General features: G+C 41.6%; 1 protein-coding gene across 1 annotated transcript; it reads left to right on the top strand.

The window, feature by feature from the left end:
* The first annotated feature begins 1,924 nt into the window (after positions 1–1,924).
* Positions 1,925–25,226, top strand: dmrt1 (doublesex and mab-3 related transcription factor 1). Its single transcript, XM_036528162.1, has 5 exons — positions 1,925–2,149; positions 4,574–4,754; positions 9,241–9,398; positions 12,975–13,143; positions 25,056–25,226. The coding sequence occupies exons 1-5, from the start codon at positions 1,925–1,927 to the stop codon at positions 25,202–25,204; spliced, it is 882 nt and encodes a 293-aa protein (XP_036384055.1). The 3' UTR covers positions 25,205–25,226.

The following is a 25,226-nucleotide window of genomic DNA, read 5'->3' as shown; positions in this document are numbered from 1 at the left end:
TCCCCAAAACTTTTACATGAAGTTTAATATTTATCAATTTATAGTTTTTGAAATGCATATGCACATTTTATTTCAATGTATAGACTGTTTTAGAGTTGAGACTTAAGCTATTTATTCCTTAATCTTTCATGTACCATTAATAAACTTTCTAAGCAGGTACTTGTACTTAAATCTTTCATGTGCCTTACACCTGCCATGTAATAGAATAAACTGATCTAAATTGCCATGTGTGGTCTGACCCTGTCGCTCAGGCTTTAAAGATGTGCTGTGCTGTTGTCCCTGCTGCAAAACCTGCAGGCCGCTGACGTGCCTACACATAGTTAGCCTCTCAAATTACGTGCCCTTTTGTGCATAGTGTCTTGTTTGCAGCTCATTATCGCCATCTAGTGGTAGCTGTAGCTACTTCGAATAACTTCGTGTTAGAATTTAGATTATTATATTAGATATTAGAAATTTTATATTATTATGACTGCCCTTATTTGATTTTCCAAGACAGGTTTCAAACATTTGCAGAATTATTTCACAGTGAGTTTTCTAGTCTCCATTACAAAATTATGGAACATTAGATGTTTAACTATACTCCTGTGTGGATTTCTTTCTTAAAAGTAGCTCTGCGGTGTACCTTATATTTATGTGGTAGCTACAGTATATTACAAAAGAGCAAAGACGGTAGATCTCCGTGTTTAACAGTTGCATAGATTTTTTATTGCTTAATAATATTAATTTACCCTAATTCCACAAAGAACATTGCTGCTTCCGTTTAGCTATGTAACTACCTTCAATATGAGTTTCAGAAAAGGACTTCCGCTCTCTGGCCGTATTTTCCAAAGGCCTGGCACTCCTGCTTGGAATGTATGAGGGATCTTGCAAGTGGCTCTTTCAGTTTGCAAAATTTCATCTCAATAAAAACCGTCCTGCAAACAGGTTTGCAGTTTTCCTGTGGAGGCTATAGGTATATGCACAACGCAAGAGCGTTTACTTCAAAGAAAGCATATAAATGCCTCTGCCTTACGGAGGGTTGTTGGCTAGGTTGCACTCACTGTCTCCTCAGATGCACTAAAACACTCATGCTAGCGACTTGCCTGAGTATTTCTCCCTGTCCATTGGCTAAACGTGGGGATGAATTATCATAAAATAACCGCGCACTGGTGATAGCATGCTTTAATGCTTTTTTTGTGCGCGTCAGACAAAAGATTTGAGGTACCGTGGCCATTGAACAACTCACAAATATACCGCCACCTGGTGTTTCTTAAGTATATTTTCACTTTTCGGTTTGTAATTTGTACGGGATTCCCCCATGCCTAACAACAACATTTACTCCCTGCTTTTGTGACCCAGTAAGCGAAGTGGAAATTGCGCTATTTGACATTATTATCATTATTAATAATAATAACAATAACAATAATAATGATTTATCCCTCTGGCATGCAAATGACTCCCACTTCAAACATTCATATGTGAAACCTTAGGGCTTCAACACAACTAACTGTTTACAGATGTTTGTTATTGCTGCTGTTGTTACTGTTATTTTATACATGCATGTTAGGAAAAGTAGATGTGCTATAGTGTTCATGTGATGGCGTAGCGCACCTTGCTGACAGAGAGTGCACTGTGCTCAGGAGGGCTGCTCCTGGACAGCTCCCACGCGGCTTTCCTATTGGGAGGTTGGTGGCGCGCCAAAATATTTCAAATTTTGCTGGGTCCCAGGAGGGAGGGTCCGAGGGGAGGTCCGAGGCATAATGCAAACTTGTTGCGTTTCACATTGCAACAAGTCATCACAGCATTAAATAGCGGAGGCAGCCGTCTGTTGACGCCACTGGGCTTGACTAGCAATTCGTTCCTTTTGTTTATTATTTTGTGAAAAGTTGTTTTTGGACAGTTGAAGGTCCCCTTCGACAACTGCGGTGACGATTTTCCACGGAAAATGAGCGACGGCGATCAAGCGAAGGCCACGCGCACCTTGGAAAGCGCCGGTTCCATGCCCTCGCCTCCTGGCAAGAAACCACCCCGAACGCCCAGATGTACTCGGTGTAGAAACCATGGCTATGTGTCCCCATTGAAGGGACACAAACGATTTTGCAACTGGAGAGACTGCCTCTGTAAGAAATGTAAACTGATCGCGGAGCGACAGAGAGTCATGGCAGCCCAGGTAGGGGCCACTTAATCCCGGTCATTTGTCGTGAATGGCATTTGATTGCATGTTATTTATTTGCTTGTTTTATTTTTCTATGTATCTAAAGCAAAATAACATCTTTGTGACTTGCTTATGTGTACAATAGTTGGGTATCTTGCTAACTAGCTGGAGGTTGGCTAGCGACGATAGCCATGTCTCAACCCAATTGTTAGCTAACTAGCTACACTAGGTACTGTTCATGTCCAAAGCAGGAACGATCAGCTACATTTTGCTGTTGTTAGCTGTGTAAGGTGGTTACAAATTCTGTTGTTTACCATAATAACTTAGTTAAAGTTATATTGTTTACTTTACCAAGCAGACAACGGATACTATGTATTTGTAGCTAACTAATTAATGGCTGTTGGCCTGCTAGCTGACCAACGTTAGTGGTTTGAAGTAACGAATGTCAGCGACCGTTGAAATGAAGACAGGGTAGTGATCATGACAGATTGGAAAATATTCCTAACACAGCATCAATATAACAATTATATCAAAGTCCAACTAATTCTGTACCGGAATGTTAACACAGCAGAATTCTTGATTTATATTGCACCTAAATAGACTACTGTATGTCAAAATTGAATGTGATCGCCGCACATTTCACGTCGACTGTTGTAATCTAGGGCACTCTTCAAATGCACGAGAAACATAAAAGTGAGCCAGATTCGTTAATTGTTATTTTGAGACCATAATTGTTATTTTAAAGCAATGTAATTTAACAGCGACGTGAGGTTTATGGTGGCCATGAAACAGTAATCCTGGTACAGTAATGGACAGTGTGTAAAGTATACAGGTGTATAATAGCCTACATCTAGTGCCAGAGTAAAGGCGAATTACAGACTGCAAAAAATAATACGCGATTTCCAGTTAAATGTCTCAATTTATGAATATGAGCACATATGGAGTCCATGCCTGATCAGTATCTCAATGCCCGAATGACAAAAGTAATTCAAAATCCATTTTTGGCATGACTATTACTATGTATAGACGTGGGATTGAAATTTATAGTTGACTTCAATCCCCGGTAACTATGGCCACTGTTTAATAAATGAATGCCGTGAGAAGTCATACATGATCATTTTGGTCGCCACATTGGACCTTCGAGTAACAAAAAAATTTCTAAACACATCTAGACAGTATGAACAATAAATATATCAAACCTGAACCCGATTGGATGTCGTGATAAAATTGCATTTTACGGCAGTATTTAGCAAAGCTTGGTGTTGCCGGGGACTCTGCTAAGCAGTCTGGGACCAGACCTGTGTGGCTGAGGGACTGTAAGTGATAACTGCGAAATCTGAGAGGAGCATGTGAAAGCTGTTGAAAAAACGGAACACAAAAGATAGAATAAACACTGTAGAAATACTGCCATTCTTGCGGCAAAATAAGTTACACAGGGCCACATCTGTGACATTCTTCCAGAATACATACAGATTACTGTGGCTCCAGTTACCTAAACTTCTCAGTGGTGCCATGAAGGAACCTTATGAATTTTTGTAACTATAATTATGGTTACTGTAGTGCTGACAAGCTCTCTCTCTCTCTCTCCATATATGTATATATGCACACACCACATTTCTAGTAGGAGTACATTGTGTCAGGCAGAGAGTAGCTAACTACACTACAGATTAATGTATATTACTGTAACAATTAATGTGTATTACTATGACACAAACAAGGAGACTTGCTCTGTTTTCTCCAAAGACGTATATGTCTTTTGATAGTCAAAAATTTAATTTTTAACGATAAGAATATGAATGACAAATGTTGTACAATAAAGTAAACACAAGTACTGCCAACATTATTAATTTAATTGCTTATGTAGAACCTAAATGGAAAGAAAGTCAAACTTATTTATTTTAGAAATGACTTTTTGTTAGTATGTCACACAGCAGTCAGAGCATCTGTCTGTTCCTAATACATGTGTCAAACCTTCCTGTAAAGATGAATGACAGAGCATTTTTATAGTGACAGTGGGCAGTAATAGTCACACATATGAGAAAAGAACGTAATTTACATTATATTATTAGCTTTTAGCAGATGCTCTTATCCAGAGCAACTTACACAGGTTACAGCTTTTACATGTTATCCATTTATACAGCTGGATGTTTACTGAGGCAATTGTGGGTTAAGTACCTTGTCCAAGAGTACAGCAGCAGTGCCCCTATGGGGAATCAGACGGGAAACTTTTCAGTTACATGTCCTGCTCTTTAACCACCATGCTACATGAAAGGGTCAGATTTCAAGTTATACTACCCATTGGTGACTTTTGTGCAGCGTAGTGGTGTTATCGCCTGTGGGGGCATTACAATGAAGTGACCTGTAGCAGATGTTGTGTTGTTAATACCACTCCCATCCCCCCATGTCCAATGTTGCGACCCCCTTGTTTCTGGTCTCCAGGTAGCACTGCGCAGAGAGCAGGCGCAGGAGGAGGAGATGGGCATCTGCAGTCTGGTCTCTCTGTCCAGCACAGAGGTCTTGGTGAAGAATGAGGCCAGCGAGGACAGGGCCTCCTTCTTCTCAGCAGGGGAGAAGTCCCCCACGGCCACAAGCAGTTCTGCCACCTCACCCTCCGCCACAGGTAGACCCGTAACCGAGCACACCCCAGAACACAGAGCTTTTCGTATGTTAGCACAGCCCAGCACAAACCAGGGCTGTTCACACCTTAGCACAGTCAAGCACAACCCAGAGCTTTTCATATGTCTGCACAGTCAGACATCTCCATATCAGCAAGCATGACAAAGACTGCCAGCATACTGGAGAAGCACACTGTATTCACAACAAAATGTGCTGAGTACACACTGTGTCATTTCTCATAAAGGAGATTCCAACACTATCCTGTATCTAAATGAAGAGTGGAAAAATGCTGAAAAGGGCAAGCTCTTGACAAACCATTTATTAATGCTTTCTTCTGAATGTCTCATGTTCCATACATTTCTTTTGCTTAATTTGGAGGACATCTTGTGCAGGCACATTGTTGGTGATGGAAGAACCGAAAGGTGGATTTGTTTTGACACTTAATAATTGTGGGGGTTGAGAAACCATGTGTGAATATCAGACTGAACTCAATAATGTCCCACATGGAAGTTCTTTCTTTAAGATGAGACCCAAAAATCCCGGAAGTTAAGATCAAACTACAAACACTTGTTTGATATGAGTTTGCTTAAGTAGTTTCTGTGAGTTCCCAAAACAAACTAGCATGTCACATAAACTTCATTCAGACTGCAGCTGAAAGTGGCCCAGTTCTCATTTTTCCAGTTTGGATGTTTTTAGAACAAAGTGAAGTCACTTCTTGTTTCAGCCCCACTTTGGGCCACATGAATATGTGTTTATCTAGCCATGCAACCTGTGTGCTGACACTCAAATCAGTGTTTAGTGTGTTTAATTACTTGGCCCAAGATATTTTCATGTCACTCTGATGTGACATGTTACCCTCGTTATAATTCTGTCTGTGTCACGTGACGCCTTTTGTTGTTTATATGCATGTGCAGGACATTTAAGGATATAGGTCCGTTCACACTGATGTCAGGACATTTTCAAAGATGAGTGTGAACAGTCAGACAAAAATATCAGATCTCAGCAGCAATTGGGAATTGAGCATTAAAGTCTGCAGTCTGAACGTAGCATTAGGGAATCAGAAGCAGGCGGACCCTAACAGAACAGAGGTGGGATGTACAATGGGTGTTGATGTCAGATCTAGTGTTACATGACTTGTGTGGTTTCGCTGTGTTCCCTTTATTAAAGTTTGTCACTAGTTGCAAATTCCATCACAAACCAAGACTGACATACATTAAGATGACAAATTACATCAGTTACAGTTAACATAACAAATACATAACAAAATATCAAAAATAGGGGTTAAGAATAACATTGAATATGGTGAAACTGAAAACCAATGACATCAGCATATTGGGGGAGACACACCAGCAGATGATTTAAAAAAAAAAAGAATGGATTCACTGACAGGGTGACGGGGCTGTGGGAGCTGACAGCGATGGCTGGGAGTTGAGTTTAAGAAGTTCTTTGATAAGTGGCTCCAAGATACAGATTATCAAAAACGTGTTTTTCCTGATTCACTGAGCAATCCTGGTCATGAACCCTTTTACTGATGTCAGCATAGAAGTGCACACAACTGCATTGTTAATTGCAGATGCGTTAGGTTTGTGGGATTAACTAGCTGTAGAATTAGCTTTTAAAATAAATTAATCTTTAATGCATGCCCCTGAAAAATCCCAGGCACAGGAACAGTGTGTATTCTGTAGCTGAGCATGTGAGGGGATGAGCCTCCAGCCCAAGATGCACTCTGCCCACAGTGACAGCTCAGAGGGGGCCTCCTTCTAAGCCCTTGGTTTCATTAATTACTGCTATTACTCAGAAGGCACCAAACACTGTTCTGTGACAAATGAATGTCCGTTACCATTAGCATTTAGTGTATTTATCAGAAGAGAGCTTTATTTTTCCTGGAAAGAATCCGTATGTTGAACTCTGAGTGAACTCTAGGCGTGGTGTATAGTTGGATGCTGGATGCAGTAAATACATAGCTGGGCAGCTTCCCTCGCAGGCTGCTCAATAGATCCTCTGTAACCCAGCCGCTGGGGGTTGTATTGTCTCATTAAAATGGTTTATTAAGACTTCACAGTTAAAGGTTTTTCTGTAAAAATGTACTCAAGTGGTGAAGACATTGATTGGCTTTTAAAGAATCAAGAAATAGAAAAAAATGATACTTGCAACCAACAGCACGTGGAGGACTGAAATGATAGCCATTTAAAATTATTTTACGTGTATACCAAATATGTACAGGACCGGTCAAAAGTTCTCATAGAAGGCTTTTTCTTCATTTTTACCATTTTCCACATTTTACGGTAATAGTAAAGACATCAAAACTGTGAAATAACACAAATGTAATTATTCAGTGACCAAAAAAGTGTTAAACAAATCAAAATTATCTTATATTTTAAATTCTTCAAAGTAGCCAAAAAAAAATTTTTAATTAATTTTTTTTTGGAAAGAAATTCATACGTACGCATCAACTTCACTATTTATATTTGTCTGAGAAACAAATTCCAAGCATTTAAGCATAAGTCTTTAGATAAAAATGTCTTTGAATGCATGTTTCCCATTATCTTAATCGGGTGTGTCCAACCTTTTGACTGGTACCGTACATCGCATATCTCATCCGTGTCACATGTGCGTATTCCCACATTGTGTCCTGAGCCTCCTCGTTTTTCAGTATGCCTCTACAGGGGGAAAAATTAGGAGGCGACAGGGAAGAACTCTGAACAGCTTTTCATTATTGCAGTGCTGGCGTATCTGCAGGGCAGCGATTGTGCAGTGCCAAGTTGGGCCATCTCTTCATCGTTCCGTAGGTTTCGCATGGTGGGAGAAACAGTCTGTTCTTGGCATGCAGATAGCACTCCCAGGAGTGGAATACCAGATGGGTCAAGGCTGCCCCGGCGAAGGCGGGCCCGACTTTGGTGACAGAGTGGTACAGGAGGATCTCAGCACCCGTTGATTTTGCGCTGACAGGGTTCTGGGGTCTCCTTCGGTCATATCTCTGAATGCTGGGTCGGTGATGGGTCGCTGTTCACACCAGCAAGCGTGTGCTGTGCCAGACACTGTACCATGAAGTGCACAGAGATCTGTTTCATACACACATGGCTGTCTTTAATGGGATGTCTTCAGTAACCTGAAATTCCAGGTTCTTTATCCAAGGTTACTTGTAACAGGTTATTCATTTTATCTGTGGTGGTTCCAGCTATTATTTGATGAAAAATTAGACACTAGTACGTCAGAATCAGAATTTAGTTAATTGCCCCTACAGGGAATTTTTTGGTATGATGGTGCTCCATACAACAGGGAATTTGTTTTGGTATGATGGTGCTCCATACAAATACAACACTAAAGTACAATGAGTAATAAGAGCAACAAGTACTGAAAAACAAAGAAAGATCAAGAAAAAAATAAATTGTGCAAAAGCTGTACAATGTACAGTAATACTATGAATATAATATAAAGTATATTAAAAGAGGTAGAAAATACACTGAGTATTGAAATATAAAATATTAGATTTGCAAAGCAGAATAGACATGACTGAACGTTTTAAATAATGCAGACATAGTGTAACAGATGTGCAATGCATTTTTATGCGTCAGTGGTGGGGAGGAGGGGTTAGGGGCAGAGTCTGTGTCAGCGGGGGTCAGGGGGCTTGTTGATGAGTTCAACTGCTGAAGGGAAGAAGCTGTTTTTGTGATGTGTGGTCCTGGTCTTGAGAGACCTCAGTCTCTTGCTGGAGGGTAGTGTTTTGAACAGTCAGTGTCTGGGATGGAGGGTTCGGCCACAATCTTTCCTGCCCGCCTCAGGGTCCAGGAGGCGTGCAGATCCTGGAGGGATGGCAGATTGCAGCCAATCACCTTCACTGTAGAGCGGATGATATGCTGCAGTCTGCCCTTGTCCTTGGCAGTGGCAGCAGTGTACCAGCAGGTGAGGATGGACTCTGTGATGGCAGTGTATAAGTGCACCATCACTGTCCTCGGCAGGTTGAACTTCTTCAGGCCTAAAAAGGATCTGTGACAGAGTAGAGATCAAATTGAGCAGAGTTAATTAGTCAGCATAGCAGTTTGACTACCAGACTAAAGCTGCATTCACTTCCTTAATAAATAAGAAGCCCTTTGGAACCTTTGGAAGTCATGGTGGCATTAAGTCAGCCTTGAGTTGGATTTAACAGACATACTTTCTTCTGGTTAAGTTAATTTTATCATATGTTTAAATAAATTAAAATGGGCTCAAGCATGTGTCTGTAATGTTGTGCACTGGTATTGCTACTGTGTCTGATGTTTTACAGAGGAAACGATATCTTAGGCAGGGGATGTAGTTGCATCCTTAGTCTGTAGCTGTAGCTCTACATGGCCCTACATGTCGTGATGGGAAGTTTTAAGATACCAAAAGGACTGTGAGCTTAAGATCATGCCAGGGAAGCACAAATACATATACATGTGCCATGGATAATGTTAGTGTTTCCTAGGAGCACTCCCAGTATGGTTTCATGTGACCTACGCCTTGTGTTCTAGGGACCCGCCCCACCCTGCCGTCCAGCCCAATGTCTACCAGCAAGGGGCTGTCTGAGGGCATGTCTGACCTGGTAGTGGACGCCTCCTACTACAACTTCTACCAGCCCTCCCGCTACCCGACCTGCTACAGCAACCTGTACAACTACCAGCAGTATCAGGTGCTTACACAAACAGTTAGTCAATATCATCTTAGTCCAGACTGTTCTCCAACAGCTTAAATTGGGTAAATTAAATCTTTTCATTGCTCCCATAAGGAAGGAAAACTTTCTGTTTAAAAGAGCAGCTGGGCAGTAGCCCCTTTGCTCCTCCTCCCCCTAATGTGGCCAGTGAACTGGCAGACCTGATGCCTTTGCATTTGATTATTGATGGCAGAAGTACTGACTATAGAAATCTTTTATTCATTTTTGCTGCAGTTTGAGGATAATAAGGTTAGTCTCTGAACACTTCAAAGGCAGTAAACGGTATGTAATGAAGATGTTAAATGGCGTAACTAAAGGTAAGAGGTAGGGAATGAGACCAAGTGAAACAGTAAGCAGAGTAGGTGTGAGGAGGTGAGACGCAGTCAGAGCTGCGTGTTCCTGTGTGTGCTGTGAAGCTGCAAGGGAGCCAGGACCCGCATGGAGGATGGCAGTGTGTCGCCAGGCCACCAACGGGGGGTTCCTGTCCACCAGGCCAGCTCAGCCAGGGGGTCGGCTCCCGTTTCGGCAGCAGTGGCTTTGTGACCATTCTGCCCGACTGGCGGCCGAGGTGTGCTGCCTTCACGCTCTCTACACCTCTACATGCTGTTTACACCTCCCTGCTCCCCACAGCCGGAACCGCGATTCCCCCCGCTACAGGGAGCCCCCTGAACCCCGATCCCATACGCGTAATTACCCTGCTCCACCCTGAGGGCTCACGGTCCAGTGCTCTGGGCCATAAACATTTTTCCACCCCCCAGGCACCAGCATACTCTGGGGCTTTCCTCTCTGAAGTGCTTTTGTCTCTGCCTCAGTACCTCTATATGTCAGTAACCCCCCCCCCCAATATACTGGTTCTAGTCACCTTAAACACTGTACATTTTGTTGATAATACACAGGTCAGGTATTGTGGTTAATTGGTTTGTAAAGTGGTGCAGCTTTAGAATCCAGTCTGTGCCCTTCAGAAAATCCAGTAGTGTAGCAACAGGAGGAAGAACCATGCCTTCTTATATATCTAATCAGGAACCATTAATGCGTGTAAACGTGCATTGCTAAGAATCCCTAAAAATATCTGCATGGACAGAGGAGTGAAAGCAGCAAGCTAAATTTGTTGTATACAGAATTTCAAAATGTAATTATTGAAAAATGAGACGTGAATTGTTTGCAGTTAAAAGTATTCTGAAGGTGAATGGATGTTATATTGTCTCAATATAAACAGAAGGTCTAAAACAATCGGCTGTCTTTTTAGTATGAAGCATATTTACTCATTTATTTTTAAGTGGTCATCACGTAAAAAAATATGTTAAAAATTTTGAGTATTCATATTGAGGGATTCTAGTAGTGTTCCAGATTATGAGTGTTTGCATGTGTGCGTTAGGGACAGAGGAATGAACACGCTTGCAGATATGTAATTTCACTTTCATATTTCTACCTGATGGTGCGTTATGTTTTACTGACACGCAGCAGTTGAAGCTAATAAATTAATACTGTGTCCATTCATTTTTGAAAAGCAGCTGAGTTGACATTTTTAATTTGTAATTTCCTATTTCTTCTGGCAGGTTTGCTTATTCTGAAGCCTTCTTACAGCATAACTGATTAATTCAGAAGTTAGCACAAGGCTCATTTGCAATTTGGTTTCCTCTAAAAAAAAAAAACTTGTGGTGGAGAAAATTGTATGAGTTCATTCATTCAAACCCTACAAGAATGAGGCAGAGGTCATTTCACTTTGTTATCCCAAGTAAGTAAAGGTATTCATTGTTTTTCCTTTGTCCGAGAATGTGTGAGATCATTGATAATGGTTGTCATGGGAATGCCGTGGTGTAGATAGATAAGTTTAAAATATTGCTCATGACAATGTTCCAAATATTGGGTTGTTTTAGCAACCTGAAAAACATTGATTTGAATTGTCCCAGCAACAACAGCAGAGCACCGATCACCTCGGTGTGTTTGTGCCTGAGCTCCGTAGAGCAGCAGTGACCCTGTGACTAGGGGTTACCGCTAACACAACCACAAGCCCACCAGTCAATCGCCCATGGATTGAGAGCGGGCTCTCATTGCGAAATAAAAGTGCCATCTCTCCCCAGTTCTAAGCTCTGAGGGGGCGTGAATGAGGAGTGTGCGGGCTCCCTGCTCTCTCTCCTACTCTCTCGCTTGGTGAAGTGGCAGTCGGGCGATGGGGTGCTGCATAAACCATGATCCGCGGGCATTGTGGGTGAGGGGTATCTGATCTCCCATCTCCAGCCCCTGGGGGCAGTGAGAGGGCCCTGCCCTAATGCAGGTGCTGAGTGAAAATATAAGGGTGGCGCTCAGCACCCAGACGCGATGGTGCCAGATAAGAGCCTTCGGGGAGGTATGGAGGCGTGTGCCAGTGCAGGAGATGGAGCACGGCAGCACCACAGCAGCAGGCCGCAGTGAAACGCACCTCAAAAGCAACAGCTTCTGCCTCTATCGGTTGGGTTTACCTGCTGCAGACTTTGGTTTACTAGACTCTAATAAAGAGAGCAGTGACAGACAGCAGAGGTTTGTGTTTTGAGTACGATTTCACTCTTGTGTTAGGTATGAGCATACTATTCACATTTCAAAATTCCATTTCAGTTTCTGTTGTATTTTTCACAAGCTGCACAGGAGTCAGTATTGTTTAAATGACTGTTTATAAAGCTGTCAGGGAGAAGAGTGATGGTGTGGACTATAAAAGGTGACGTATTGCTGTCAGAAATCAAATTAATAGCAAAACTGAAAGCGCTGAGCTGCTTGGCACAATTCGGCTTCCTTGAAAGGAAGAATAAAGTTCACCTGAGGAGAGTCATTCTAGAACGACCTCCTGTAAGTGAACTCAGTTTTTTGTCCCATTTTGTTGTATTTTTTGTTGTTTTTTTTTTATTATTATTCAACATTGTATAGTTTTTTTTCTCATAAGTTATACCATGAATTTAAATTCTTAAAATGCATATTCATCTAAATTTGCTTCCACAGTAATTACTTTGTTAGCACACCTGAGTCAAGTATATTAATTCTGGTAGCTGCTGAGTATTGATTTAAAATCCTTGTTTTATGATGGATAAATATGTAATTCACATTATGTGCGCTTAATAGTGTGATATAAATTCTTTTCTCACATGTGTGTCTTCTGTACTGAATACCTCTGTAAGATGGTCCTTTGTTTGCCATATGTTCATTCATGGAGTCAGAGCAATACCTGTCAGGCCTCAGCACATCTAGCACTGCCTGTCTGACTCCTCAGCATAGACTAGCTTCATGAGTATATGGCTGAATAGACAGGTAAGCACAGACGAATTCAGCCTTGTATGTTTGGGTCCCTTAGAGAGTGGAGTATTTTTGGAGTTATTGAACTTTATTAAATTCATTATTGTATTGTACTGTATCCCAAGTGCATGTGGTGGGATAGAAGGTTGCTGCCATTGCGGTGTGCCAGTGCAGTAACATCAGCATATTTAATGATGTCTTACTCAGGATTTTGCCTAGGGAGGCTCAGTTGTATGAGATAACCAGGGGCGCCATATTCACCTCCATCTCTCTGCTGTGCGGTTATGTGTGCAGATGCCCAGCAGCGAGGGTTGCCTGTCCGGCCATGTCTCCCCCCAGTACCGGATGCACTCATACTACTCTGCAGCCTCCTACCTGAGCCAGGGCCTGGCCGCCCCCGCCTGCGTGCCCCCCATCTTCACCCTGGAGGACAACGCCACCTTCCCCGAGCCTAAGGCCACCAGTGAGTACCGAGCAGCACCTGCTCTCCTGGGGTCTCATGGGTTCTCCTGGGTTCCCCTGTTCTCTCCTAGGCTCCCCTGAGCTCTCCTGGGTTCTCCTGGGCCCATAATGTTTTATCCAGACGACATCAAGAGCAGGGACAGGTACACGTGTAGGAGCTGCATGCCGTAAAACCCAGAGCCCCATTAAAATAAATGAGTGAATAAATACATAGTGAAATAAGGGAATGAGTAGGAGCCTATTAACATTCTTGGTTTGGAATGAGAGAGGGGGCTGGCACAGTGAAGAAGCTGTTATTGGCTGCTTGTGGGAAAGCATGATCAGTAAGGGTGCTGTGGTGATTTGTTGTTGATGTTTTATTTTTCCTGCTCTTTTGCTAACCACCGAATTTGTGCTGATACATTAGCATGGAAATCTAAAGTGATAAGTGTTTTATATTTACTGTTATAACCATCAGTAGGAACAGGTGCCATAGTGTCATGAGTGCACTTCCTGTGGGTGCTTACACAGGGAGAGCAGCCGTAGGGAGATGGCAAGGTTTCACCTCCCTGCCGGGGGGGAAGGGGGTCACAGCTCTGTTCTCCCACCGCTGGCTGTTTACCAGTTTCTCTTGTGGGTTCCTTTTGTTGGCCCATGAGGGTTCCCCTCTGCTCATCAGGAGAGCTGGTCATGCACCATTACCAGACAAAAGCACCTGTGGGCTGGGTGGTCCTGTCTCCATCACGCTGGCCAGTTATGAACTGTCAATCACCAAAAGTCAGTACAGAAGCTGTGGGCACCATTCTGAACTTAGTGATTTTGTCCCCGGACCTGGAGACATTTGAAGTCACTAAGTGATATGTGTTTCAGAAGCCGTTTGATATTATTTTTACTTTACTGGTTTATAAAAAAAAATGAATGAGTAGTTACGTGTTTGTCATTTTAGTGACCATAAGTGATGGAGGAAATGTGGAGAAAATAAACTATTTCCTCTCTGCATTCCCCCAGCCTGACTCTTCCTGACTCCTCAATGTGGAGTCTGAGCTCTGAAAACATTGGCAGTACTGTGTGATTGTTAAATGGCGGAAAACTGGACATTTAACACTTACGTAAGTGCCAGTTACTAGAATATCATGGTCAAATGAGAACACTTGTGTATTTTATATATTTTTTATACTTATGCAACTAATGTAACATTTTATCATTTTTCAAGCTACATTCAAATGCTGAAATTATTGTCATCATTTAGACATTTCATCTGCAATATCAGAACTTTAAAATATAAAACGATGAGTGCCGGAGTTAGTCAAGACACCACCACTTCAAGAGTTAATCTATAATTTGGTTGTAGACCTCATTTAGTTAACTTCTAATTTGGTTGTGGATGAGGTTGCATTTGTTTTTACTGTTGAAAATGAATTGAATAGTTCTCTCTTGCTAATGACATGCCGCATTAAATGAAAGTTCCAGAACAAAAGCTTGACCGAAGATGGCGGTAAAGGGCCACAGAGTTGTAGCGTGAATCGGTCTGTGTAGGAGTCAGCGTTGCATGGTGGGACGCAAGCGTTGGAACCAGGTCCAGCTGTGACCTTGTGTGGCTGGCCAGCCTGTCACTGCCAGAGATAGCCGTTATCTTCCCTTTATCCTCCCGCCTGGTACAGCCAGTAACACCACTGCCGATTAGCTGTCTCATGGTGCGTGTGTCATGTCTCTGTAGGACGGCACTCAGCATCACTCCCCATGAATGTGGTTTTTCCCATCATGCTGGCCACTTAGAAAATTTGGCAAATTGCTGTGTGTTGAGATGTGTCTGTGGCTGTGTGTAGGTCTGAATTGTTAGTTTAACAAAGCAGGCACCAGTGTCTAGTATGAAGGTTATGTCATGTAGTATAGCAGTCTGCTTCACAACAGGCTAAAAGCAGCATTTCTGCAAGGGGTACCCCAATGATTTTTTTGAAAATTAGACACCTGACTTATGTATATTCCTGTGTATTTGTGACAAGATCAGGATCAGGATGAGCTTGAATTCTTAGATATTGGGAATATTTTGCAGTGTGATTTAAATATTAGTATCAGTGTTAATATTGGTTATTGATGTTATTAGATGCACTTTTGTACCCTTGACAATGTAAAAGTCCTACATATAAATGTACTATAAATGTAATGTAAAAAATATAATAATTCTGCCAAACAAGAGGATCTTAAAATATCCCTATTTTAATATCAAACATTGAGACCTGCACGCAACACAGTGCACACAGGTCCAGGGATCCAGGTGTTATGCTGTGTCTTTTTGTGCTTACTGGGACAGCATAAAGAATCTTGTACCTTACAGTGGGACAGTATTACCACAGCGATGAGGTCAGAGCGCACCTCTGTAACGCTGGGGTGCACATGCTCCGTAGAGCCTACAGCTCCTCTGTTCCTCCCCCTGCAGCGGGCCACAGGCAGGGCCAGATAACCTTCAGCAGAGCGCGGGCGTCCTTCCACCAGCCCCCTGCCTCAGGAGTTACTGAGCAGGAACAGTTAAGATTTACAAACGGTGATGAAGCTCGTCACACGTCCGTGTGCATCCATCATGGCGGGGTGGCGAAGTGTTCCTCATAAAGGCGCTGGCTGTGAAATACGCCCCTGCGCCGTGTTTACTGCGGGGAGCTCGTCGGCACCACCTCGCTGTAAATCGCAAATGGGAGGCGGCGCGGTGGTATATCACCCCGCCCTGCGCCAGGAGAGAGAGCGCCCAGCCACCCACATCAGCTGCCTGCATTGATTTATGGTGGAATTTCAGTGTTATATTAGACAGCGGGTGTTTTGTTTGGTTGGTTTTTGGTCAAAGTTAGTTTTCTTGTGTTTGGACCAGTGGCTTTAGTTCAAGTAAAGTGTGCATTTTACAGACTCTCTACAAAATGGAACTTCTTTATGAAAAGACTGGGTAATTGGATCGAGTCAGCATTTTGGCAATAATGAGATTTAGTTTTTACTTTCATTTGTGATCAGAACAATAATGTTTATTACACACTCTTTTTAAGTGTTGCAGAGTTCCTGCGCCTGTGTGTTTCTGATGATTGCCAAAGCTTTTCTCTCTGTCCGAACTGAAATTTCCATTCCATTCCAGCCACAGGAGCGGTTCCAGTTTTAGAATACTCATCATGTAGAGGAAGCAGAGTGCATTTAACAGGAAATGCTTGTGCCTCCAAGTAACTACCACTCCTTTCTTTTGCATAAACTTCATAGTTTATAGCTGTACACAACTACAGGAATGAGGGTTGTTGCATTCAGTGTTTTTTCATTGGAAAACTTTACTGGCAAAAAATGTGCTAGTTAAGTATTTTAGGGGATTTTATTGAAAAATGATAAATAAACTTTGATTACCCAGGTTGCATGGAGTGTTCATTTAAAAGCCAGGTGTGGATGGTTATTCACCTCAGAGATGAACTGTGTATGGAAATTTGGGCTATGATGATTGGCTGAATCTGCAATCTGTGGCAGTTTGTGACCAATCAGTTTTCATTCTGAAATGAAATGAAAAGGTCATGAATAGATATCTGAAAAGGTTGTTGGACATTTTATACTGGATCTTACTGTAATGCAGCACACCTAAACATATGTGTATGTAGACAGACAGTATGTAGATGAATGGACAGACAGAAAATTATCGTTCAGAAATAGTTATGTGTATATTGTCAGGCGTCTGCATGCAGCTTGTAAATGCTCTGAGTGGAGGAGGAAGAAGCAGCAGTCTGGGACATAAATGGCCACATGCTGGTTCTTATTCAATGTGCAACTTCACCGTGACTGCAGGGGACAGTTCGTAACTCTGCTGTGACATTCTGTCTGCCACAACTGACTGCCAGACTAGATACCCTGCTGCAGTGCTTGGGATTGCTTAAATACCAGGGTAATTGCTTACTGCAGGCTCAAGTACTCTTGTAATGTGATGTACAACATCTCCATTAGCACTTGCCTGAAGCTAAAACAGACAAGGGCCCATTTTATGTGTTTTATGTCCTCAATGTACCTGCTGTCTAGTCTCAAAGGGCTGTCAGCTGAAGAAAGAGCCAGATGTCTTTACTACAGGAGATATGTGTGGGATCCACCTGCACAGACTGAAATTTCCTGCCATTTTTCACCTTGTTTCTCTGCAGTAATATGCAAGTAGTGGATAGGAAAAGAACAGACATGAACACTGCTACCCAGTGAGGACATGTCATATATTTCTGTAGTCATTATGTACTTTTTCTGTATTTATTTGGAATGTCATTTATAGACTTTATGTCTAAGTGTTTAATTCTCAATGTTTTAAGATGATGACAAGCAGCACACAAAGGTGCAGAGATTCTGAGAAGGGTTGACCTGATCGGTATCAGAGGTGATGGTTGAGCACCGACTCGTTGCGCCTCTCAGACACACACTGTCACCCAGGACAGATTAGTTAACAATGAAGGATCAGAGGTTGTTATGTGTTTAATTAGCCTCTGACCCTGCCATCACACTGCCTGTCAGCCCTCACAGGCCACTGAGCGCACCGCCAAATGTGCCCATAATGGGGATGGAGTCACCTCTCGCGATGCAGAGAACAGCTGCTGCTCTGGCCAGCAAAGACTTTAATATGAAATAATAATGAGCTAAACAAAGACGTCAGTATAAAATTATAAAGATTATATACAAAGACTATATGTAACTATTGATGAAATACGTTGAAAGTGGCTAATTACTGGAAATAGTATCAATCAATTGAAATATTATTTCATTCCTAATATCAGTTTAGAATAAAAGAAATCTGAATGCATGTAATGCTATAGTGCCTCCTATATTGTGAACTGTTAGAAACCTTTGTTATGACATTTCGATGCTCTGCTATTAATGTTAGATTTCTCAAATGTGTGCACGAGTAACATACTCGGTAGAGGTCTGGTATTTATGCTTGTAATCATACAGGGGCACTATTCCTGTCCAGTACTCTTAGTGAGTATTCAGTTGATATTTTTTTATCTTATATCATAAATGACATTTTGCCCAATAAAAAAAATCATAGACAAGTTATGTTAGATAATATTCGTATCCGTGAGATAAGGTGGTTGTTTAACTGTTTTCAGCCTTGAACCAGTGTGATTATATATGTTTTGCTGTGGTGTTAGCGTTAGCATCAGTCTCTGCCAGCGGTATTGACTGAGGAGTTTGCAGCTGTCTGAACGACTGTCCCCTGCCGTTCCCCTGTTTTCTGGGCCATTAAGTCCTGCCAATGCTAGAGCTTGAGCTAGACGGCTATGTCATTGTATTGTTGTTAAAGGAACCTCCATCGCTCTCGAGGGTTGTATTCAGCTTAATACCCCACCCCCAACTCTGCAGATGGACACTGTTTAAACATTTCAGTATTTCATGTGAATATGTGGCTCTAGGCGGCTAACACGCTAACATGGGGTGGGGCGCTACTGATACTAGCTAACACGGGGTGGGGTGCTACTGATGCCAGGTAGCTAACTGTCCTGTGAATTGTAGAGGGTCTCTGTATCATGTTGTCTTTTGGATGTGTATCATGCTGTTTAGGCTGTGTTCTGTTGAATCTAAGGCTAATGCTAACTTGACCCATTTCTTTACAGATGTATTAGATTGCCAGACTCTGATGTTTTATGTTTAGTTGCTAAGTACCATTTTTATGACTTAGCTGAGTTCCAGCTTTATCATAGCATTGCAAACAAGCTCTTGGATGAGGTGATGCTTATATTAGGTGTAGGAAGTAGATGTGAAATGATGTGATTTAGGCAAACAGTAAACTTTTAATGTTTTTTTGTTTGTGGTTCCCTAAATGATGAAACATTTTTTAATCTAAATTGTAGCGTACCTAGTGCGTTGAGCATGCTATCACCTGCACAAATTAATAATCTTACTGCACTGAGCATCTGCACAAATTAATTATAGCTGTTGATCAAACTATGTGGTTGATGGTTTGGATAGAACAAGAAGTGGAAATATCTCACCTTCCAGGGCCATAGTTGTCTTGTTAGCCATACAGATAGGCATTTGTGAACTTAATAGGTGGTGTGTGAAAATAAATATTATTTAATGTATCCCGTAAAACGTGGGTGTAATTGTACTTGTTCAAAGAAACTGTCTCTTTTTGGTGTACTGTATCTAGGTATGGTGTTTAGTGCTGTGGATTGTGTTAACAGCAAAAGGTCAATAGAAATAGAGAGACAATTTGCATGTATTTGTACCTCTGGGCAGTAATCTGTATTAAATGGTCCTGTAGGGATAATCGAACCCTACAGAGCGTTGACACTGAGCTTGTCAGTTGAATACATGGCAGTCTGTAATTTAGCTCCCAATGAATGGCTTCACCTTTCAGCCACCAGTGCGCTTTTCTAATTACATCATAGATTTCCTTGTGATGAATACAAAGGGAATTGCCATGGGAACACGTGATCCAGGGGCCTGTGAGTCACTGCTGTACATGTGACCATGGAAAGAGCGGGACGTTAGCTACACAAACACTGGTATTAACGATCGGCCTGTTTGGAGCTAGTGACAAACTGCAGGACAGCAGAATACTGAGGCCCAAACCAATCAGAAAGTTAATGAGGAGAAAAATGACTCCTCTTCATTGCTTCTTAATTATATCTGTGATAGACAGTGGAAAGGAAAGGGGAATGTTGGGGGGTGTAACTCCTCTGTGATTTGCTGAGGTTAGAAAGGTCAGAAACCCAGTCATTTGGATTTACACATCCTACCTGATTCATAACCTGATAGACAAAGTAAATATAGTAATATTTTTCCCTATTGTTAACAGTTACTGAAGGCAACGTTAATCAGCAGTATGACAATACGCAAAGAATGTGAACACAGTACAGTACAGATTATACACCTTGTGTTTATTTTATGCAAACATGCTATAAAATATATTCATTCTTAAATATATTGATTGGTGGAGAGATAATTTAGCATTTTGACACTGGGGCACATATTCAAAATATTTTTATGTATGTTTCACATTTGTTTAAAAAAAGGTGAATAAATAAATGTACAATAAAAAACTAAACAAAACTGCAGACAAAAATGACATGTGAGCAGCATGTTATTATGCTTATTATATTATTAATACATGAAATATAAAATGTATAAATAAATTACATAAACAATAGGTAATTTACTCAGCTAGTGTATTTTAGTTTGGAGACTGTTGATAGGCAGTCATGTGTAAATCTGCTGCTCTGTCTGCAGGGTGGTTCATGCTATCCTTGCAATTTTCCATTCAAAAGTACATCTTCAAATAATATATAGAATATCTAAATGCAAAATTTCTGTTTGTTGAACTAGTTCAACAGTATGTTCAGTGTATGCCCTGTTAAACAAGTTAAAGCAATATATTTATTTTAGGGCTGTACTCGAGAATTTTGTCAGTCAAATCGGATTTGACTGTTCAATATGAAGATTCGACTTTGTTCCTTTTTTTTTTCATATAGACTGGCAATTAGAAAATCCATTGGCATGAGTTTCAGTGATGATTTCGACCACATTAACATAGTCAAATGCAACAGAGTCATGGGAACATATTTTTGAGCATTTAAAAATCAATAAAAGACAGCTGCATATGATGCAAAATTTGAATTGCTGACATAATAATAATAACATCGGTCTACCATATGGATTTGTTGGAATAATGAGACAGGCAGCACACATGTATTTCTGTTTAAATCAAGCTCTTATAGCCTATGTTTTTTTATTTCACTTTAAACATTAAAAACAATGTGTAAATGAATAAACAAATGAATAAATAAATTGAGTGCATTGCCCACTATAAAATAACTGACATCTTCAACAGGATAGGCTTACTTCTTTATTTCTCTTTAAACATAAAAACTAATAAATAAATCTAAACAAGAATGAATTAACGAATGAAATTATTTAAGATTGGAATTATTTTTAGATGAAAATAAAAACAGTAGGCCTGAAAATTTTTAAATAAATTCACAGCATCATCCGCTTTGAAATAATAACTTCTCATCTTCAACAGGATAGGCTTATTAGGCTACTGTATTTCTCATTAAACATAATAAATAAATCTTAAGTGTAAACGAATAAATAAACAAATTAAACACTTGCAATTTAAGATTTGAAATCTTTAAGATGAAAAAGCAAATGTTTGTCTTAAGTCTGTTTTTCCTGCACAACAAATAGCTAATAGGTCTAAAATGAATGATTGACCTGGCCTATATAAATCACAAGGCACATGAGTGGTCTTACTTCCCCATGTTATGCAGTGATCTTATTCAACCTTGATTCAACCATGTTGTGGGAGTGGAAAACTAGTTTGTCCACATTACTTGGGAGACGTGAACTTCGGGTCTTGTTAACGATGAAGCCGGCCTTTGTGAGTATTCGCTCCGATGGTGTGGACGTGGAGGGGATGCAGAGTACACGTTTGGCTGCTCTGGACAGCTTTGGATAGCGGTCCTCGTTTCTTCTCCACCAGTTCAGTGGCCCCGCATCAACTTTTGTTTGATCCTGCAAGTATGTCTTCATTTCGTTCTGAATCAGTGACAGTCCCTCCTCTTCTTGTTCTTCATCAGTTGACATCATCGGCAGCATGGCTATCTCCTTCTCCTTGTCATCCTTTTTCTTTTTCGGAGGAGGCTCAGTTTTCTCCGCGCTGCTGTCCTCGCCTTCCATTTGCGCTGGGCCCTGCACACTGTTTTGAGACTCAATCTCGGCCAGATTTGCCACCGTTTTGTATACCTCGTCGCGTTGAACATCCTCTAAGAATGAGAGGTTTTCGAGAACTGCGGCTTGCATATATATACTGCTTTGAAGTCTCCCTGTCAGCTCCCACCTCCTGTCAAATTCTGCAGTGAGCTTGCCCTTCAGTGCTTTAGTGGCTGCACTGTCATCCTCGCGCACTTGCAGATGGCGTGTCTTCATTTTGATGATCATAGGCAGAGTGGCAGACAACGAAGCATTTAAGTCCTGTGACAGTAACTCCGTCAGAGTGACCATGGGCTTCAGAACTGAAACGATGTCCTCTGCGATTCTCCACTGGGCCGCTGTTATGTCTAAATCTCGGTCGGCCCTCTTGCCGGTACCAGGGTCTGACAGCACCACGGTAACTGGCCATCTCTGTTCCACAAGACGTTCAAGCGTGTAGAACGTGGAGTTCCAGCGGGTTGGCACATCTTGGGTCAGTTCGTGTTCAGTCACTTTCTGTAGGAGTTGCTTTTCTTTAAGTGCTGCTGTGGCTTCAGCACTTTTTTTGAAGTGACCAACCAGATGCCTTGTAGCTGCTATGGTGTGACAGACCTCTTTTAGGGTCGCATTAATGCATAATTGCAATGTGTGCCCCGCGCAACGAACCCCTCGCACAGTTCCCCAGGACGGATCACCAGTTAACGTCTGAGCACAGAACCATGTTTACTGCATTGTCATGTATGACAGCCACTTGCTTTTCTCCTGGAGTGTCATATGCATCCATGACTTCGCTCAGTCTTTGAGCAATGTTTGCTGTGGTGTGACTCTATCCCATCTCTTTTCTCTTCTGTTTCTAAAACGAACAACTCCAGTCACCAGTCATCTGTAATAAAATGGACAGTCACTGTCATGTAAGCTTTCATTTGCTGTGATGTCCAAATGTCGGTAGCATGGGTTAAAGATCTCTGGCCCCACGCCGGAAATCCGGCATGCACAGATTTTAGATCAGGTAATGAATTATTACTAGCGTATACTGGCTCTGATATTACCAGACCAGAATGCAATTTTATGATGAGTGTTAACCAATGGTGGCCAATCGGCAACTAGTTTCAACTTTCTGTGAGGCGGTGCCAGGAAGTATATGCGGGGACTGTATCAGTTGATTACTTGTGCAGGTTGGGGCAGACACAAGCACAGTAGAACAGGGGCTGAAAAATAAATAGATAGGTTTGGCTAGATGAAAACAGTAATGACGGACAAACGTTCAGCGTACGTTGTCACAAATTAAACGAGCCCGGGAGCTGCTTTGCGCCGTGTGTTGGAAAAAAATACAGTATGGGACAAGCGGCAAAAGATATTTTCTTGGCATGATATAGATCCCTCCCACAAAGCAGCTGTTTGTGCTGTGGCCACTGTAGCTGCTGCCGCTTCATCCATCCAGGACCACATGTGCAATCATTAAGTCCACATTTATAGTGGAACATGACCTGTCTTTCAGGATAGCGCCAGCGCTAGTTGACGTTGCAAAATATCACAGGACAGAGCTGCACTCTCCAAACATAGCGTGTCAAATACAGAGGCCAGCTACCTATCCACTCACGGCATTGCCTGTCACATTAGGCAATGTTTAGCACACAAGCTGTCAAAACAGATGTTTTCACAGAACATTGAGGAGTCCTCAAACTGCAACATGGACAGAATTTTCAATATAATGGTCCGATTCTATGATGACGACTTAGACAAAGTTGTAACACAGCATCTTGCTACTCGACCAACTTTTATTGAAGTTGCACTCTTCATTTTTAATAGCATTTAAGAAAAAAAAGGAAGAACTTTTAATTTGAGCATGGTGATACAAATTTGTATTAATGTATTTTTTTTGTTGTACAATTTTGAATTAAAGTTGTTGTGGTAATGCTAAATTTTGTCCCCCCCCCCCCCCAAAAAAAAAAAACATTTCAGACTCAGAAATATTTGTTGCTTTAAACCCTGCGGTTTTGCTCCATAACCACCTCTCTCATTGTGTCATATTTTACCATCACTGCGCGGTGTCTCTTAGGGAAAATGTACCCTGGCTCCAGAGTTTCCATTAGCTTCTTAAATCCTGCACCCTCAATAATATTCACAGGCTTCATATCTAGTGCAATGAAATCTGCGATGCTGTCAGTAATTGCTCATTTCTGTGTCTCTGTGAGTGGGGGCCTCAAATCTAGAGTTTTCTGGGTTAATCTCGGATGTGAGGATGAAGTAGACGAGCCATGGTCATCTTCACCACGGTACGTGGGATGGGCCTAGCAGAGATACACATAACATGTATTTTAAATTAGCCTCATAACTAGACTTATTGCCTGCATTACATGTATTGTAAATCTGCCCAGATAATTGCAGAATGGCTGCAATTTGTTTCAAGTGGTTTGCCATGTTCGATGTTGTTGAATGATAAGCAGATTCTTACATACAGAGCTTGCTTTTAACTTTGTTAGGGTTGTCCTTCAAAAGTTCGAAATGCTGCCATAATTTAGACTTCTTCTGAGACATGGTTATTGCTAGCCTAGTTTACCAACCACTCCACCTCAGGTTTCAGCTTCTCTCATCAGTTAACCACCAGCGCATGTTGTGATTTTTTTTTAGCAAGTGCGCCAGCTAGCCCTGCTAGATTATAAAAGTATATTTATGATTCCCCATTGAAATGTTATCCCTGTGCATTTTTGTAAGCTTCTATCTGTTTTATCCTGTTACTGTAATGCACACTGACTGACAAAAAAAAAAAAACACTGCTTGCCTTGAAGAATCTCAGTTGACTGACGGGTCTCCGACAGATGATTCGACTCGTTGACTTTCAGGGGACAGCATTAATTTATTTGTTACAGTAATATAAAGTATATTTTGTAAGTGCAAGCAATATTAGAAATGTTTACCACAAAAAACTTAAAATGCTAAATTTCCTCTTAATTCTTGTTTAAGATGGTGACATGGACAGACAGTGCCCTATAAAAAAGTGTATGGAGTAGTATATAGGCCTATTGCAACAGTGTGTTTGATGGTTTTTGGATCAGTGCTGTTCATGCTCTATGTATTTTAAAGCATTCATATTTTTACTGTGGAAATCAGGATCACTGGTTATTACCACAACTGTGACTTTGTGCTGAAACAGCTTGAAAAGCAAAACAGGAAGACAAGTACTACATTTGATAGGTTAAGATATAATAAGAAATGACTGGAGCGAGTGTGTGCTGTTGTTGTGTGTGCTTGCAGTGTTCACTCCCAGTAATGGCCATGACTCTGGCCCATCCTGCCTGTCCATCAACCCCCTGGCCAGCGTTGAGACCAAGCAAGAGGGCGAGACCAGCTCTGAGTCCGAAGCCTTCGCTGTGAGCTCTGTCATCGACGGTGCCAGCGAGTGACCCTGAGGGGACATTCCAGAAC

This window comes from Megalops cyprinoides, chromosome 5, assembly GCF_013368585.1.
Source record: "Megalops cyprinoides isolate fMegCyp1 chromosome 5, fMegCyp1.pri, whole genome shotgun sequence".
NCBI classification, from domain to species: domain Eukaryota; kingdom Metazoa; phylum Chordata; class Actinopteri; order Elopiformes; family Megalopidae; genus Megalops; species Megalops cyprinoides.
Note: the sequence above shows the minus strand (reverse complement) of the source record. Positions and strands in the feature narration are given on the sequence as shown.

Excerpts from the sequence above, each read along its gene's own strand:
- dmrt1 (XM_036528162.1), top strand. The coding sequence starts at position 1,925 with ATGAGCGACGGCGATCAAGCGAAGGCCACGCGCACCTTGGAAAGCGCC. Across the intron at positions 2,150-4,573 it reads AGAGAGTCATGGCAGCCCAG|GTAGCACTGCGCAGAGAGCA; the intron begins GTAGGGGCCACT and ends TCTGGTCTCCAG. Across the intron at positions 9,399-12,974 it reads ACAACTACCAGCAGTATCAG|ATGCCCAGCAGCGAGGGTTG; the intron begins GTGCTTACACAA and ends TTATGTGTGCAG.